The 17,550-nt window shown below is 37.2% G+C and overlaps 3 protein-coding genes across 3 annotated transcripts in view; 1 reads left to right on the forward strand and 2 right to left on the reverse strand.

Annotated features, from left to right (window-relative positions):
• The window catches only part of LRRC17 (leucine rich repeat containing 17), a 35,902-nt gene extending 31,184 nt beyond the window's left edge, over positions 1–4,718 (reverse strand). The window contains exon 1 of the mRNA XM_070469744.1: positions 2,900–4,718. The gene's annotated coding sequence lies outside the window, so the exon portion shown is untranslated. The remainder of the gene's footprint in view (positions 1–2,899) is intronic.
• FBXL13 (F-box and leucine rich repeat protein 13) overlaps positions 1–17,550 on the forward strand; it is a 220,506-nt gene that overhangs the window by 124,285 nt on the left and 78,671 nt on the right. Inside the window, exon 12 of the mRNA XM_070469733.1 lies at positions 2,830–2,959. Within this exon, the coding sequence (XP_070325834.1) occupies positions 2,830–2,959 (130 nt within the window). The remainder of the gene's footprint in view (positions 1–2,829; positions 2,960–17,550) is intronic.
• Positions 12,755–17,550, reverse strand: part of FAM185A (family with sequence similarity 185 member A) — a 159,465-nt gene continuing 154,669 nt past the window's right edge. Inside the window, exon 9 of the mRNA XM_070469766.1 lies at positions 12,755–15,844. The gene's annotated coding sequence lies outside the window, so the exon portion shown is untranslated. The remainder of the gene's footprint in view (positions 15,845–17,550) is intronic.

Below are 17,550 nucleotides of genomic sequence, written 5' to 3' on the forward strand. Positions count from 1 at the left end.
CACTCAAGATTTGTGTTTTACTTTCAAACTGATGGTTCCCATGAGGTTCCACTTTGAAGAGATAGATCTAGACTTTGAATCTCAGAGTCATTTAGTTTAATTAAGTGACTTTTGCCAAACCTGGGGTCAGTGGATCCTCCAAGAAGATCATGAATGGAAATCAGGGGTTCGATAAATTTTGATAGGATAAAAAAAAAAAAAATCTCTATTTTCACTAAGCTCTAACTGAAATATATATTAAAAAAATCAGGGTAGTATTAGCAGTCCCTGGGACTCTTCCATCCATACAAATCACAATTGTTTTCTTATCACATGTATTTTCTTATAGTTGTTACAAATATTTAAAATTATCACTGGTACTCAGTACTGCTTCAAAAGCATTGTAGTTAATAGACCTGTCACTAGATGTTGTTGTTTAACATGTTAATAAAGAAGCATATACAATTATTTCACTCATTTGGTTTTTAAAAATATTTTAATAATATCTTTGGATAAAATTGGCTGCCTTTGTAATTGTATTTTATTTTACATTAAAAACATTATGCTGACAAAGGGGCCATAGATCCAAAAGTATCTGTGACACACAAAAAAGTTAAAAGCTGCTTGTTCAATTCTCATTTTTGGAATTTGTTAATGGATCACATGCACTTAAACTGAAAAATAGACTTGGACCAGACTTGAATATATTTGAATATGCATGATTATGTAAGTAATGGTTTCCTTATTATACCTGAAGAAAGACTGATTGATGGACAGAGCTTAAAAATAGGTTAGGAAGAACAGTCAGCAAATAAATGGGCAACAGATGGAGGAATAGAAACAACAGCAGACTATCAATCTCACTGGGGTTAACAGATTACACATGATTTTACCACCATGACTGAAGTAGGGTACAGATGGAATACAAGGCCCCTCAAACTCTTCAAATTAGTTGTATGTACCACTATTGTCAGGTAAGTACCTATTCCATTAAATGGAAAAAAGGTCAAGCTTTGTAAGAATAATTCATATGTATTATTTGAGACAGTAGTAGCAATAATAACAATATATGTATTTTTAAAGGTTTTACCATATCCCTACTGATTTTAATCATCAAAAATCACCCTCAATATAATACTATTATATATACATTCTTATGTAATTGCCACATCTTTATTAAGAGGAAAAAGCAGATACGTTATATTCATGTTACAGATGTTCATGTTACAGAAAACTAAGATTCAGGAAAGCTGGAGGCCCCACAGTTGGTCAGGGTTGAAAAAAAAGATAATACTATAATCTCCACTTAATAAACGCGGAAACAGTCTCTGAGCAGTTAAGGGGCAGCTGCAGTAAGTGTCAGGGCTGGGATTCAAATCCAATTTGGTTAGATTCCAAAACCCTGTGTATTTTCCATTGTGTCATGGTGCCTGCCTCACTATTCCTTTCTCCAAATTGGAAAGCTAAAAAGTTCTTAGGAATGACAACCCCCCAAGAAAATTGTATTTTACTTAGTTGAATCACAAGCGTATAATTCAGGGAGAGGAAGATAAAACATTTTTAAAACTTTGGCAATGCTCTCAGGGGCCCCAGAAGGGTCATGTCTTTGGGATGTTACTGCTGCTTTCTCCTTCAGAGCCCTGCCCACCAGCCACTGGGGAATCCAGAAGACCTCTCTCTGTTCTACTGAATCTCAGGGAAATAGCCATTACCAGAGGGAAATGTGTGTGAGTCAAATAATCCGCTATGAAATATGAATTATATCATATAATATTTTCAGATTTGGGAAATAAATCTGATTAATGATCAAAGCTTGCATATCTAATTTTCCATTTATGTGAAAGTAAACTTTAATAGTCATTTGTGGGCTTTTGAGGGACAGAGAGGCATTTTCCTCCTACTTTTTGTTCTTTTTGCTTTCTAGTTCACTGTTAAACTGCTGCAGATCACAAGCCAAGAGCATGTTGTTTAATTCTATTACAAGAGCAGAAGTGAGAGTTCTTGCACTTTTAAAAAATACCAGGCTTAGCAGGACTTTGAAAGTTGCCCATAGAGTGTCCTCAAACTGTTAGTCTTGCAGAGAGTTGTCCTAAAGACCCTCCTTTTTCCTGAAAGCTCTCATTTTGGTTATGGTGGTAATGCCATAGTTAATCTGTTGCAACTCCAGTGAGATTTATAGCCTCTGATATGGTTTTATTCCTCTCATATGTTGCCTATACATTTGCAGACTGTTCTTAATCCACTTTTAAGCTCTGTGTATCAGTCTTTCTTTAGTTATAATAATGAAACTGTTACTTAGAAAATCATGCACATGCAAATCTATTTTTTCAACCCATTTGCTTACTATGCCCATTTTAAGAGCCTATTATGTTTAACTTTGCCTCCTTTCTGCCCCAAATCCTAACTCTCATGTAACAGTTAATCACCATTTAAATGTTTACAAAGAGTTTGTCCTCCTAGACATTTGCACTGTTATTTCGGTGCTCCAATATAAAAGCTAAATGCAACAATAACACAAACTGAAACTGCTTTCAAACACAAACTAACTTGCAAACAATATGAATGCACAGACCTCCCCCGCCCCCAAAGCTTTATCCCAATCGGTTTTCTTAAATATCTAGACAAATCTTTATTTTCATTTGAAATGTTATTATGCATTATCTGATATGCTACTGAAATCTCCTTAACAGAAGAGAATTAACAATGAAGTTCAACTCTTGAATATCTGCAAGGAGAAAAGATTAATTTACAGCTTTACTTCTCTTTGTCATAGTGGCTTAACAAAGATGTGAGGAAACAGCTTAAGTATAATTACTTTCCTTCCTCTCTTCTCTCTTCCTGTCTTCTCAGGTACTTCTATAATTTACAGAATCTTAGTTTGGCTTACTGCAGAAAGTTCACAGACAAAGGTTTACAGTACCTGAATTTGGGGAACGGATGCCACAAGCTCATCTATCTGGACCTTTCCGGCTGCACCCAGGTTTGTCTTTCAGCCTTCTCTTTCCTGCAGCAGGCAAAGTCCTCCAGAGAACGGGCTGCATCCAGCCCCAGCCCTCATGTTATACTAACGCTGTGCACGGACTGCAGCACTTTTCAGAGGTTTTCAATTACATGAACACAGCTGCTTAAATTTTCCCCAGGATTGCTACTATAGGCTCTTGGCTTCCCTCCATTGGAGTGTCACATCCACGAAGAGGCAGAGCTCATTGGATGATGAAGCAGACCACTTCTGTGTAGATACTCTGTGCACAATTATGATAGCAGAGTCCAAATCTTGAAAACTTTTTAGAATTGCTACCAAGATACAAACAAAGAAAAATATTTGGGGGAGAGGGTGGGGAGAATTTGCAAAGAACTTCCTGAAAAGTTAGTTTGCTTCCAAGTGGACTCTGAGAGTAAATAGCATTAGGTAAAATGCTACAAGTGATAAATGTAAGAAAGGAAATACAACAAAGATAATGATTTTTTTAACTGCATTATATCCTTGGTCTAAATAACATGAAGATTTGAGGTCTACATGGGGAAATATTTAAGTCTGAAGGAACGAGACTAAGAAACCTGGGCAGAAAATAGTGTGGAATTGTGGAGGGAATGGCATGGCACTGTGGAAACAGTTCCTGCCTCCTGGATCGTTTCTTCTGCTCTGTTCTGTTCGTTTTAAGTCACCATTCATTTAACTTTTCTTCCACCTCTCTGTGTATTGCAACTAGTGTCATAATATGTTCATCATTCCATGAAAATAATATAATGACATAAATGAGAACTGTTACTAAACACCAGGCACCATGTTGAGAGTTTCATACATATCACATTTACTGCGCATACAAATACTGTGCAGAATAGCTTATTTAGATGAAAAGACCAAGGTTCTCAGGGTTGCACAGCTGGTAAAAGCATACTGGTACTGCTATAAGCAGGTATTCCTGGAAGGAATGCAGGGACAGAATGGATTTCTCCGCCAAGTTCTTGAATGGACAGAAATCCTACTTAGCCACCACCACTGGCACATCATGGTTTCCTGGTACACTAGGCACTGGGGAGGATGTAGGGGAAAGGATGCAGGGGATGCTAAGCTAGAGCTGCAAGGCTAGAGTTTCCATTTGTTTAAATCCAATCTACTGATATATCAATAGTTTGCTAAGCACCGACATCTGCCACTCTATGAACAAGATGGCCTTAATGTTCCCTCCAGATTGACAAAACTTCAGATAGGCTTCTTTCTGACCCTGAATCCCTGACCTCCTTTTTCTTACCTTAGAAAACGTGCAGTTGTACATTCTGTTTTTGCTCCCTTTGAGATGTCGACTTCTTAAAAAGTTTCTTACCTGTTTTACAACCCATGAATGTCTTCCTCAAGCACCTGGGAGCTAGCCTTTGATATGTAACCATCAAGAGAGAGAGTGTCTGTATCTCTCAGTCTCTGTGGAATGATGGGGGCCTAACTTGGATATGAATGTCAGCAAACACAGATGGCCTGATCACAAAGGAAGAAATATTTGCAAATTCAGAAATAACTCAATATGCTTTTGACACATCCCACTGATCAATCTCTCCCTGAAAGATACATCCTTTAGTCCTTCTTTTAAAATTAAATTTTACAGGACTATAGTTGATTTACAATGTTTAGTTTCTGCTGTATAGCAAAGTGAATCAGTTATACATATACATGCATCCACTCTTTTTAGATTCTTTTCCCACATAGGTCATTATAGAGTATTGAGTAGAGTTTCTTGTGCTATACATTAGATTCTTATTAGTTATCTATTTTTTATTTATTTATTTATTTATTTATTTTTAATTTTTATTAGTTGGAGGCTAATTACTTTACATCATTACAGTAGTTTTTGTCATACATTGAAATGAATTAGCCATGGATTTACATGTATTCCCCATCCCAGTCCCCCCTCCCACCTCCCTCTCCACCCAATCCCTCTGGGTCTTCCCAGTGCACCAGGCCCGAGCACTTGTCTCATGTACCCAACCTGGGCTGGTTATCTGTTTCACCCTAGATAATATACATGTTTCAATGCTGTTCTCTTGAAACATCCCACCCTCGCCTTCTCCCAGAGTCCACAAGTCTGTTCTATACATCTGAGTCTCTTTTTCTGTTTTGCATATAGGGTTATCGTTACCATCTTTCTAAAGTCCATATATATGTGTTAGTATACTGTAATGGTCTTTATCTTTCTGGCTTACTTCGCTCTGTATAATGGGCTCCAGTTTCATCCATCTCATTAGAACTGAAGTTATCTATTTTTTATATAGTGTGTCTAACTCACCTCAGTGCTTTAGAACCCTCCTCACAGTGTGACTTAACTCCTTTTTCTTCTCAGTTTCCACCAAATATTTATTGCAGCAACAACACAAACACATGCATAGACACACAAACACACAAAAACATGTCCTAAGGTTAAATATTTTCAAACACAGCTCAAAGTCAGAGGTTTCAAACTGATGACCTTCTGGCCAGATACTTATACAAAACATATAGATATAGTCTGTCTTTAAATTTTGAGCCAACATTTGGAATTTTGGAGTTTTCAAATAAAAATCTAGACTTCAAGTTTCTCTTAAAAAAAAATTACATAAGAACTAGCAAATTTGGGCCTGCATTCCCACATGGTAAAAGGGGCTGGAACACAGTCAGCCTCACCCCTTGAAATGGAGCCCACTCCTCAGTGTACCGCCCTCTTCTCCACTCAGTAATGTCCAAACATGCACTTAATCTGGGGCAGTTACCACTTCACTGCACTGCCTGCCTGTATTAGTAGGTGTTGGAGTTTGGTCTGAATGTATCAAGAATAGATTTTGTTTCCTAATTGATCATGAATTTGTAATTCTCAAACTACAGTGATGTTAGTATTTCACATCATGCAAAATAATGTTAGGGTGTTTTTTATTCATCTATACTCCATTTCCCTTTGTTCACTTAATAATTTAACAACAAACAGAGATTTAACCTAGTTGTCAGGCACTGGAAATTTTACCATTTGAAACTTTGTAAGAAATGGGCTCATTATGAACCATAGATATGTTAATAATGGCTGCTGCTATAACTTCAGGACGAATCAGTGTATTTTGGAAGTTACTGCTCCCGAGGGACTTATGAAGTCTTCTGAGGTTTCATCTACTTTCCTGGCTCCATCTACCTACCTATGAGGATAGTTTCAACCTACCTGGTCTAATTGCATTGGTATGACAATACAAAATAGTTTCAAAGAAGGAAAGCTGATTATTCACAGGTTTTATAGGTTCATCCCTTGAAAACTAAAATGCAGTTTCTTTTTATATGTTTGGAATTTTGCACTATGAAGATATGTGTTAATATGTTTGACCAAGGAAAAATGTCCTGATAAAACAAAAAGAGTTGAGAATAGAAGCTTATGACTAAATGTTTTTCACTGGTGTTTACTGAGAGCCTGCTGCATACCGGGCACTGTGATGAGTAAAATAACATCTCTGTCTTTGGAAACTCTGGATTAACATAAACAAAATATGTCAAGAGCTAAATGTTAATGTAGTCATGGCTGCCCAAAAAAGGAAAGATGTATTTATACAATATTGTGAAAGTATTTGAACCATACTTGTTAGAAACAATAAATAACTAGATGATGGAGAACTACAAAGAAAAGTGAAAATCAATTACATATGCTTTAGAAATATTCTACATTCTTATGGGATTGGATAAACACTGTAGGGTGCATTAAATTATATGACTGATTTCCTAATGAGTACTAGCACTTAGATGTTCACCAGCATGTTACCATCTTTGATGTGGCTGAAGTAATGCCTCTGCCCAGTTTCTTCTCTTTGGAAAAACCTCTGCTCCCTCTTGGCCTGAATTGTGATAGGGCTGCTGCAGTGAGCTCTCTCACTATCCTCTGCAAAGAAAAAAATTAAATTACCTGAAAACTCACCACCCAGAAATAATCAACACTACTAGAATTTTAGGGTCTTTATGCTACGCATGTCTAGTATTCTTTTGAATTGAAATGGATTATATACTACACATATCTTTCAGTATTCCATTTCTTTATTCCATTAAATATTTTCCTGTAACTTTACTTTTAATGGGTATATAGTATTCCACTGTATCAAAACATCAACTTATATTTTAACCATTCATTATTGGGCTACAATTCTTTTTCCTGGTCTACCTTTTTTTGGCTATCATAAATAATCTCTGAGGAAAATTATTGTAGCCATATTTTAGCATATATGTATGTAATTTGGGGTACAAATTTTTAGAAATGAAATGATCAGAGGTTATTTTTAAGGTTGTCCATGCTCTACAAATATTCCCAATTTACATTTATGATGAATGTAAAACAGTTTATCTTCATAAATATATTCTATATAAAAAACTTGTCAATTCAACATTGAATATGCCATTTTATATTTTCAATTTGTATTTCTTTGATTTCCAGACAAAGTTAAGCCATATACAGGCACTTAGTAAATACTTGTTGAATGATAGCATTTTTATCTCAATAAGCTGCCATTGTTAAAATATTTTTCAAAGTAATTAAAATTTTTCTTTCAAACTGGGGAATATTGGAGATAATGTAACTTAAGTTCCTGACACAATTGGTGTTAAAAAAAAAATAAAGCTTATTAACATATTTCTCTAAAAAATTTTTCTTCAGAGCCTGAGTGCAACATTTTCCTTAAAAAAAACCCAACTACATTCATTTAACAAAATGATTCTGGCTGAATCAGTCAAACAAATTTAATTTGTTTGCTTTTATATTTACTATTTACTCAAAGTTATAAAATCTAAGCTTATACCATAAAATGATTTTTTAAAAACGGTATTTAAAAAAAAAAAAAAAAACGATATTTAAATACAATGTGGTAAGACTCTTTGGAGACAAAATGGTTTTATCATGTAAAGAAGGTACTTTTTCCTGTGCTCCTTTGTAATTTATGATCTGAGAGACATTTGGTGACAGTGAATGGATTCATCTTTTTATACATCTTAAGGAATGATGTGTGACCTAACTCATGGTAGATGTTTATCAGATGCTTGTTGAATATTTTGATTAATGTTTAGTTAGATAAGTGAAACTAATGAACCACTATATGAGCTGTTGGTAGTTTTCCTTTGCACCTAATTCTCTGCTTCAAAGAACCACTCCTCTCCCTTCCCTTGTGGTTCTGAGGAGCTGTCAGTCATGACATCATGAAAGTAACATACCACAGTGATTGGGAAAACGGGTTCTGGGGTACCTGCATTTTAATCCTGAGTTTGCTATTTGATAGGTATGGGGCTGGGGCAGGTCCTAATCTTTCTGTATACCTTACCTTATCTATGAGATGGGGACAATGCTATTAATGGTAACTATCTGTGTTTTGTATTAATTAAATGATTTGACACACATAAGAGGCTTACAGTGATGGCTGCATATAGGAAATGCTTAGCCACTATTAGATATTATTTTTAGATTATTAACAGTGTTTTCTAGTGTCCACTATCATTTGGCCCAGGCCTAGACATTCTTAAGTTCCATCTGCAACTGCTACAATTTTTCCAGGAAGAACATGACCTGAGCAGAACCCATTCAGAACTCTTTAGGTGCTGTAACAATTTTATATATACAAATACACACACACACATATATATATGTTATACGTATATTACATATATATATAGTAAAATAAGTCAGAGAAAAGAGAAATCTGTATGTTATGGCTTATATGTGGAATCTAAAAAAAAATACAAAAATAAGTGTATATATAAAACAGAAACAGACTCACAGACACAGAAAACAAACTTATGGTTACAAAAGGGGAGGGGAGGGCAGGAGGGGCCAATTAGGAGTATGGGATTAACAGATAGAAAATACCATACATAAAATAGATAAGCAACAGGGATTTACTGTGTAGCACAGGAATTATACCCAGTATCTTATAACCTATAATGGAATATAGTCTGCAAAAAAACTAAATCACTATGCTATACACCTAAAACTAATACAATATTATAATTCAACTGTACTTCAATTAAAAAATGAGCAAAACATGAAAGTCTTCCTCTAGCAACAAAAAAGAATACATTAATATACATATATTAATGTATTTTTTATTTCTTATATTGTGGTTCTGTGTGTGGGTATTAATTCTCATAAATTATATTGTGCTATGGCTCTCACTCTTTTTTCTGTTTTTGACAATGTTTCTTAAGGTGCCTCTCTAAGTCACCTCTTTTCTTCAACCTCTTAATCACAGAGAGCCCCAAGGTTCAGTTTGGGTCTACTTTTCTTCTCATCACACCCTTGGTGATGTCACCTATTAACAGATTATAGCTTTAAATATCACCTACAATGACAAACACACACACACACACATATGTCAAATCATATATGTATAATATTCACACACAAATATATGTTCACATGCACATATACAAATACATGTATGTATATAGGAGTATGTTTATATATGCATATATACATATATAAGTATATATGCTTATAGGAGTATATATGTGTATGAGTATGTGTATATATATGTTATATAGAGAATACACACATATATATGTGTACATTTATATACATACACACACACACATATATATGCACAGACATAGATACATATAATGATAGACAATATGTATCTTCAATCCAGACTTCTCTCTCAAATTTTAGATTCATACCTTAAAAAAAGTCTCTGCTCTAAAAGATAATCCCTGGTCCTCCTTTGGCCTTCCCTATCTTAGTTAATGACAGCTCCATGTTTCAGATGCTTAGGCCAAGAGTCTTGAATTCATCTGTTACAGACTGAATTGTATCCCCTCCAAATTAGTATGTGGAATTCCTAACCCCTCGTATCTTAGAATGTGAACTTACTTCAAAATAATGTCATTGCAGATGAAATTAGTTAAGATGATATCATTAGGGTGGGCCCTAATCCAGTGTGACTGACATCCTTTCTTTTTAAATTTGGGGAAATTTGGACACAAACATATGCATACTGGACAGTGCCATGTAAACATGAAGACAGCCATCTACAAACCAAGGAGAGAAGCTTGAACCATATCCTTTCCTCACACTGAATGAACCAACACCCCTAACACTGACCTTGGACCTTTTAGCCTCCAGAACTGCTGGACAACAAATTGCTCTTGTTTAAGCCACCAGTTTGTGGCTTTGTTACAGCATACCTAGCCAACTAATATGGCAATCTTAACTCCTCTTTTTCTCACATTCCACATGCACTCTTTCAGAAGTCCAGTTGACTATCACTTCAGAATCTATCCAGGATCTGATCACTCCTCACCATTTCTACAGTTACTACTCAAATCCAAGTCATCATCCAATCCATCATCTCTTGCCTGGATTATTGTGACAGCTTCCTAACTGGTCTCTCTGCTTTCACTTCAACCTCTAAGTTTCTTTTCAACAAGTAGCACCTAGAATGGTCTTCTGAAAACAGAAGTCAATGTATTTCCTCAGTTCAAATGCCTGGCAAGTCTTTGTATTTGCTCAATAAAACAAAAGCCTTAAAAAAAAAAAAAAAAAAGCCTTGAAAGGACCTTCAAGACCCTGTGTAATCTGCCTTCTTCCCTAACTGTCTCTCTGACATCATTTCCTATTATTCTTCCTCTTACCAACTCCTCTCCAGCCACACTGGCTTCCTTGATGTTCTTTCAACATACAAGTTCTTGCTTCTGGATTTTTTGCACTGGCTGTTTTCCTTGCCTGCAACACTCTGCAGCTATCTGTACAGCTTCTCACCTAGTTTTATTCTATCTCATGAAAAGTGAAAGTTGCTCAGTTGTGTCCAACTCTTTGCAACCCTATGGACTGTACAGGGGCCAGACTGAATTCTTCAGGCCAGAATACTAGTGTGGGTAGCCTTTCCCTTCTCCAGGGGATCTTCCCGACCCAGGAATCAAACCAGGGTCTCCTACATTGAAGGCAGATTCTTTACCAAGTGAGTTATCAGGGAAGCCCTAGTCTATCTAATATATGCCCCTAATGAATGAAGACGTGACTAAAAGTCATCAGCCAAAATGCTCCAAAGAGATCCACATTAGTTTTCCATGTTCATATCAGAGCTCTCTAAGATCTTGTTTCCTTCAAAATCTCAAAAAATATGGGTAGGATTTACAGTTTTAACGGAAAGGATAAATCTACCCTATGTGTATGTGAGAAAGTGCCGATTAGGAGGGCAGATCACCGGTTATGCTTTTCCTTTACCCTCTGCTCTGTTTGTGTGTTACTTCAAGAGTTCTCACGTTGATATTGCCTTGGGTAGCCACTTTTCCTACAGATTTAATGTCTCTCCAATTGTGTTTATCAGTGGGTTTATGGCATTATATAGAAAGTTATGCATAGAATGACTACAGTTGTGCTGGTAACGAAGGCTGGGTTGTAGCCAATCTCAGATTGAAACCCAAATGTCTAGAAAAACCAGTAACCCTGAACATGGAGTGGGAAAAGGATCCAGATGAAGAAGGGGTAGTTTGGGCCAAGGTACAGATTTAAGATTTTCAGCTTAAAGTTAAACCAGAGAGCAAGAGGGTTTATGATAGTTTCTGCCTCTCTGCTCCTTTGTTCTTCATTTCCATCCAGCCTAAATACTTTCACTAGGCTCACTTTTTGCCTTCTGCCTAAATACCCTCATATTGTCTCGTTTCCCCATTCATCAGGTTAATGTTCACATATCCTCTGAGGCTCTGTTCAAAGACAACCTTCTCTAGGAACCCTTCACTGACCCCTCCTTTCCCCTAACCCATCTGGGTTAAGATTTCTTCATTCCACTTCCACTAAGTGTTCTCTATGTATTTGATGTTCTGCTTATTTGTCTGCTCTCTGCCCCACTGTGAGCTCCCGCTGGCCAGGATTGAGCCTGATTATCTGTATCTGTAGCCTTAGCATATCATAAATACCTGACACATAGTAAGACTTTGATCAACATTTCATGAATGAATGAATGAAACTGCAGCCGATTTCAGAGCATGGTTAGCGAAGTTCTTCAGGTAGAAGCTCAGGACACTTGTTAGGTGTCTGAGAAGTTGGTAACTTGCTAGAGCAAGGTCTGATTATCTTTTCTTGGTAAGAGCTGAGCCTGATATTTCTTCAGATTTACTGGGAGAAAAGAGCCTAGGAAACTACAAAATATTACAGTGAAAGTTATGGTTTCATCAACTGTTTTTCAGTTATTATACAAATCAACAAAAATGAAAAGGGATAGCATCACAGAAACATTCAAATGATTAGAATACTCAATACAGCAACAGATGTTTATCAGTAGTTCTTATACTATTAAATCTCTCTGAGACTCATGAATCTTAAAGGTGGACTGTGTAAACTGCAAACTGGAGGATTCTAAGGTCATTTCGGTTCTCCGTACGCTACATAAATTCCAACCTCCCCTTTCAGAGAGGCAAAGATCATGGAAGGTCTGACTTATTCACCGCTGGGGTTTGTGGTAGAAGTGGGAGAAAGCTGCGGAGGCACCTCCAGAGGTGAATGTATTAGCCAAATGTAACAGAGATTGCATAGGCAGAGCCATCTCATTCTCTCTGCCTCGTAAGCAGAAGGCACTGGGATGGTGAATGGAGCCCCAGACTAAAGTTAAGAGACCCCTATCTAGCCTTTGCTATGCCACATAAGCACCTGTGCAACCCTGGGCAGTTACTTGGTTTTTCTGCTTCAGCTCTTTTGTAGAATGGCTAGGTTAGGCTAGATCTCTGAGATCTTTTTCAGCTTTAGGATTTTGTGTTTCTATAAGATGATTAACTAAGATAACTAAAGAAGGAGTATGAGTGGGAGAAAAGAATAATGAATTTTATTTTGGAAAAGCTGAATTTGAGCTTCCTGTGATACATCTAGTTGTCAATGGCAAGAACTACTTGAGAGTGGAAGTCCAGTCCTTGCAGCAGAGCTAGGAATGGAGGTACAGATTTGGTAGTTTATCAGCAGAGGGTAATTGGAATAGCAAGAGTTATGTGACCAGCTAAGCCAGCTGTGAATAAAGAGATTATGTACCAAAATGAATTGGTAACAGCTAAATTCAAAATTATAATTTACTTATATTTTACCTCATTCTATATTTGAATGGATGGTACTAATAATTGGTGGGCTTCCCTGGTGACTCTGTGGTAAAAAATTATGCCTGCTAATGCAGGGTTTAATCTCTGGGTTGGGAAGATTCCCTGGAGAAGGAAATGGCAACCCATTCCAGTATTCTTGCCTGGGAAATCCCATGGACAGAGGACAGAGAAACCTGGTGGGCCACAGTCCATAGGGTTGCAAAACAGTTGGACGTGACTTAGCGACTAAACAACAACAATAAAAATTGGTACCATTTGTTGGGTATTGACTATGAACTAGATGTTGAGGTATGTGCTCTGCATTTATTATCCCATTTAATATTTATAAATAACTATATGAGGTGTGTATAATTATTCCCATTTTTGAGATGTGGAAACTGAGCACTAGTGTGTTGGTAAACATTTAACACCTGAGAAGGAACAGGCAAACTCCTGAATTACAGTGGTTGCTAATTTCCATGCTGTAAATACTCTCACCAGGGTCTATTCAAGCTAACAGAGGTCAATGAACAGTGAGAAAGGAAGAAATGTGCGCTATGTAATACTGTCATCACACAGATCTAATAAACATACATATCTTCAAGAGCATAGATAATGATAAAATATAATAGTAAAATAATTATAAAGTCATAAGTTTGGGTGTTCGCTACATTTGTTAATATGGCTTATTTAAGTTTAAGTTTATAGGTTTTAATTTTTTAGCTGGCTGTGTTTAACACCTGGCTTGCATAGTTCCTAAAATTTTAACAACCTGCTCTTACAAGCTAATATAAGCTATCTCCACTTATAATGATGCCACAACAGGGTAAGTAACTTGCTTATGGTCACATTGAAAATGTCTGGACAAAGATTAGAACCTTGATCCATCTAATTCTGAAGACCAGGCTCTCAACCATTCAATTCAGTTCATTTCAATCGCTCAGTCATGTCCAACCCTTTGCGACCCCATGAACCACAGCACCAGGCCTCCCTGTCCATCACCAACTCCCGGAGTTTACCCAAACTCATGTCCATTGAGTTGGTGATGCCATCCAACCATCTCATCCTCTGTCGTCCCCTTTTCCTCTCGCCCTCAATCTTTCCCAGCATCAGGGTCTTTTCAAATGAGTCAACACTTCGCATGAGGTGGCCAAAGTATTGGAGTTTCAGCTTCAGCATTAGTCCTTCCAATAATAACCCAGGACTGATCTCCTTTAGGAGGGACTGGTTGGATCTCCTTGCAGTCCAAGGGACTCTCAGAGTCTTCTCCAATGCCACAGTTCAAAAGCATCAATACTTCTGGGCTCATCTTTCTTTATAGTCCAACTCTCATATCCATACATGACAACTGGAAAAACCATAGCCTTGATTAGATGGACTTTTGTTTATAAAGTTATGTCTCTGTTTTTTAATATGCTGTCTAGGTTGGTCATAACTTCCCTTCCAAGGAGTAAGCGTCTTTTAATGTCATGGCTGCAATCACCATCTGCAGTGATTTTGGAGCCCAGAAAAATAAAGTCAGCCACTTTTTCCCCATCTATTTGCCATGAAGTGATGGGACCAGATGCCATGATCTTAGTTGAGCTAAGAATGTTGAGCTCTAAGCCAACTTTTTTACTCTCCTCTTTCACTTTCATTAAGAGGCCCTTTAGTTCTTCTTCACTTTCTGCCATAAGGGTGGTGTCATCTGTACATCTGAGGTTATTGATATTTCTCCTGGCAATCTTGATTCCAGCTTGTGCTTCATCCAGCCCAGCATTTCTCATGACGTACTCTGCATATAAGTCAAACAAGTAGAGTGACAATATACAGCCTTGATGTACTCCTTTTCCTATTTGGAACCAGTCTGTTGTTCCATGTCCAGTTCTAACTGTTGCTTCCTGACCTGCATATAGGTTTCTCAAGAGGCAGGTCAGGTGATCTGGTATTCCCATCTCTTTCAGAATTTTCCACAGTTTATTGTGAGCCACACAGTCAAAGGCTTTGGTATAGTCAATAAAGCAGAAATAGATGATTTTCTGGAACTCTCTTGCTTTTTCGATGATCCAGCGGATGTTGGCAATTTGATCTCTGGTTCCTCTGCCTTTTCTAAAACAAGCTTGAACATCTGGAAACTCACGGTTCACATATTGCTGAAGCCTGGCTTGGAGAATTTTGAGCATTACTTTACTAGCGTGTAAGATGAGTGCATTGTGCGGTAGTTTGAGCATTCTTTGGGATTGCCTTTCTTTGGGATTGTACTGAAAACTGACCTTTTCCAGTCCTGTGGACACTGCTTTTTCCAAATGTGCTGGCATATTGAGTGCAGCACTTTCACAGCATCGTCTTTTATGATTTGAAATAGCTCAACTGGAATTCCATCACCTCCACTAGCTTTGTTCATAGCGATGCTTCCTAAGGCCCACTTGACTTCACATTCCAGGATGTCTGGCTCTAGCTGAGTGATCACACCATCGTGATTATCTGGGTTGTGAAGATCTTTTTTGTACAGTTTTTCTGTGTATTCTTGCCACCTCTTCTTAATATCTTCTGCTTCTGATAGGTCCATACCATTTCTGTCCTTTGTTGAGCCATTAGACTATCATTTGTAAAACTATAAAGTGCTATATATTGTATATGATAAAGAAATTATTGCTGCATTTAAATTTTGTATTTGAGAAAAATGTTACATGGTTTTAAGTGTAATCACTCAGGTGGGGTTGTAGTGGAAAAGCAGGCATGAATCAGAAAAGTCACAGTGCAATTTCTGCTTCTCTGGGTCAGGTCTTGGGCCTCAGTTTTCCTGTTAAAGCAATGTTTTGTGTCCTTTCTGAATCACACTTCAACCTGTATTGGGAAAAAAATATTGAATAAATTATGAAAAATTTTATGAATCTTATTAAGACTCATAAATTTAACTGGTTGTCATAATTATTAGTTTGAATGCAACTTAATACAAGCCACATTGAAATAAAAAATGAAGAAATAAAACAAAAGCCTATTGTTTAGTATCCATAGATTAATGTAATCTCTGTAGCCAAAATATTTAAGGATGTTTATTACATTAAGTAGTAAAAAATAAAACATCTGGCAACAATTTTTAGATCTTGAAGAATCAGATGATAAAATGATGAGTCTCAGGGGACTCAGATCATATTACCCCCTCCTGAAAATAGGCTTGAAAAAATTGTAATGTTTTCTGAAAAACTAAACTTATTTCAGTTTCTTCTCTTTTCCCTATCATAGCAAATGGCTTATACACAGAATTTCATGAACTGCTCATAAAACTCTACTTTAGTTCTTTGGATCTGGGTGAAGCCTGTAGTTAGGACTGTCGTTGTAAAGCCTCCATCTAACTCAATAAATCTAGACAAAGGAGCTCTGTGGATCATTGTGTTTTGAGAAGAAAGTATTGTAGTTGTGATTCTCTTGATTTAAAAGGAGATAAGCCTCCATTACAGCACAGGGGAAGCTGTAAGTAACTGGCCAGTGGGTGAGGAAGAGAACAACGTAGTATACTCCAGACAAGAATGCTAGAGTTTCAGAAGGGTCAGCCTGCTTCTGCAGGTCACAGTTCTCAGTCATTGTGCAGTGAGTACATACCTGCAGAGTTGGCACCTATGCTTGCCTTCCTGGTATCTGCAGGCTTCACTAATCTTGTGCTTTAGTTTTATTTTCCTTACTCACACGGAAAAATGAAAGGTTTTTTTGGTTTTTCTTTTGGCTGTTCAATGTTCTTAGATAAATATGACAATCTTTAACAAAGGATTATATTGACCATGGCCCCCCCTCTCCACTTTAAGAACTACTAATCTAATTTACATTCTACACACAATTTACTTGACAACTACTTGGCCTATTAACAAGCTGTTGTTGCATCATACTTTGCTCCCAGCACAGTGTTGTAAAGGGCCTGAAGGATAAGATGGGCAGGGATATTACACATGTGCACACCTGGAATTATTATACAAGGCAGAAGGTGTACAATGCAACGTGAGGGCTCTGGTTGTTGGTGCTCTGAGATGTAAGAGAAAGAGGCAGCTCTACCCGAAGCTTCTTCCAAAGCTACCTGGGAGAAGTGCATTAGTGAACACAGAGGCGGGAGTGGCCATGAAGAATATATAGGCTGGAAAGTACAGGCATGCAAAGAGAGAGATTGGTAGGTATAATAATTAGGTCTCTTATCCTACCACCACAGAAGACATATAATATTTGAAAGCCTATCAAGCTCTCTTAACACAGATCCTGGGATTGCTATTGAAGCCTGAGGCACATTTGAATGCAATAAAACAAAATGTTCCATAATGTTTTGGGAGAAATCCTTCTTTCCAACAGTTCATTCCACTTGCTAAGCCAGGCTTCTTTGAGCTCATCAAGAGATTATGAAGGATACATGTATAAGACTGAAGTCATCACATTACTCATTAGCCACTGGTTATAGCGCTGGTTAGAATGAGAGGAACAGCTGAAAATGGTACAGGAACACAACATGGGCTATGTCTACCTAAGATGGGTATTTCTGTCATTGAGGGTCTCATCCTACATATATCTCT

Source organism: Odocoileus virginianus, chromosome 1, assembly GCF_023699985.2.
Source record: "Odocoileus virginianus isolate 20LAN1187 ecotype Illinois chromosome 1, Ovbor_1.2, whole genome shotgun sequence".
Classification (NCBI taxonomy): domain Eukaryota; kingdom Metazoa; phylum Chordata; class Mammalia; order Artiodactyla; family Cervidae; genus Odocoileus; species Odocoileus virginianus.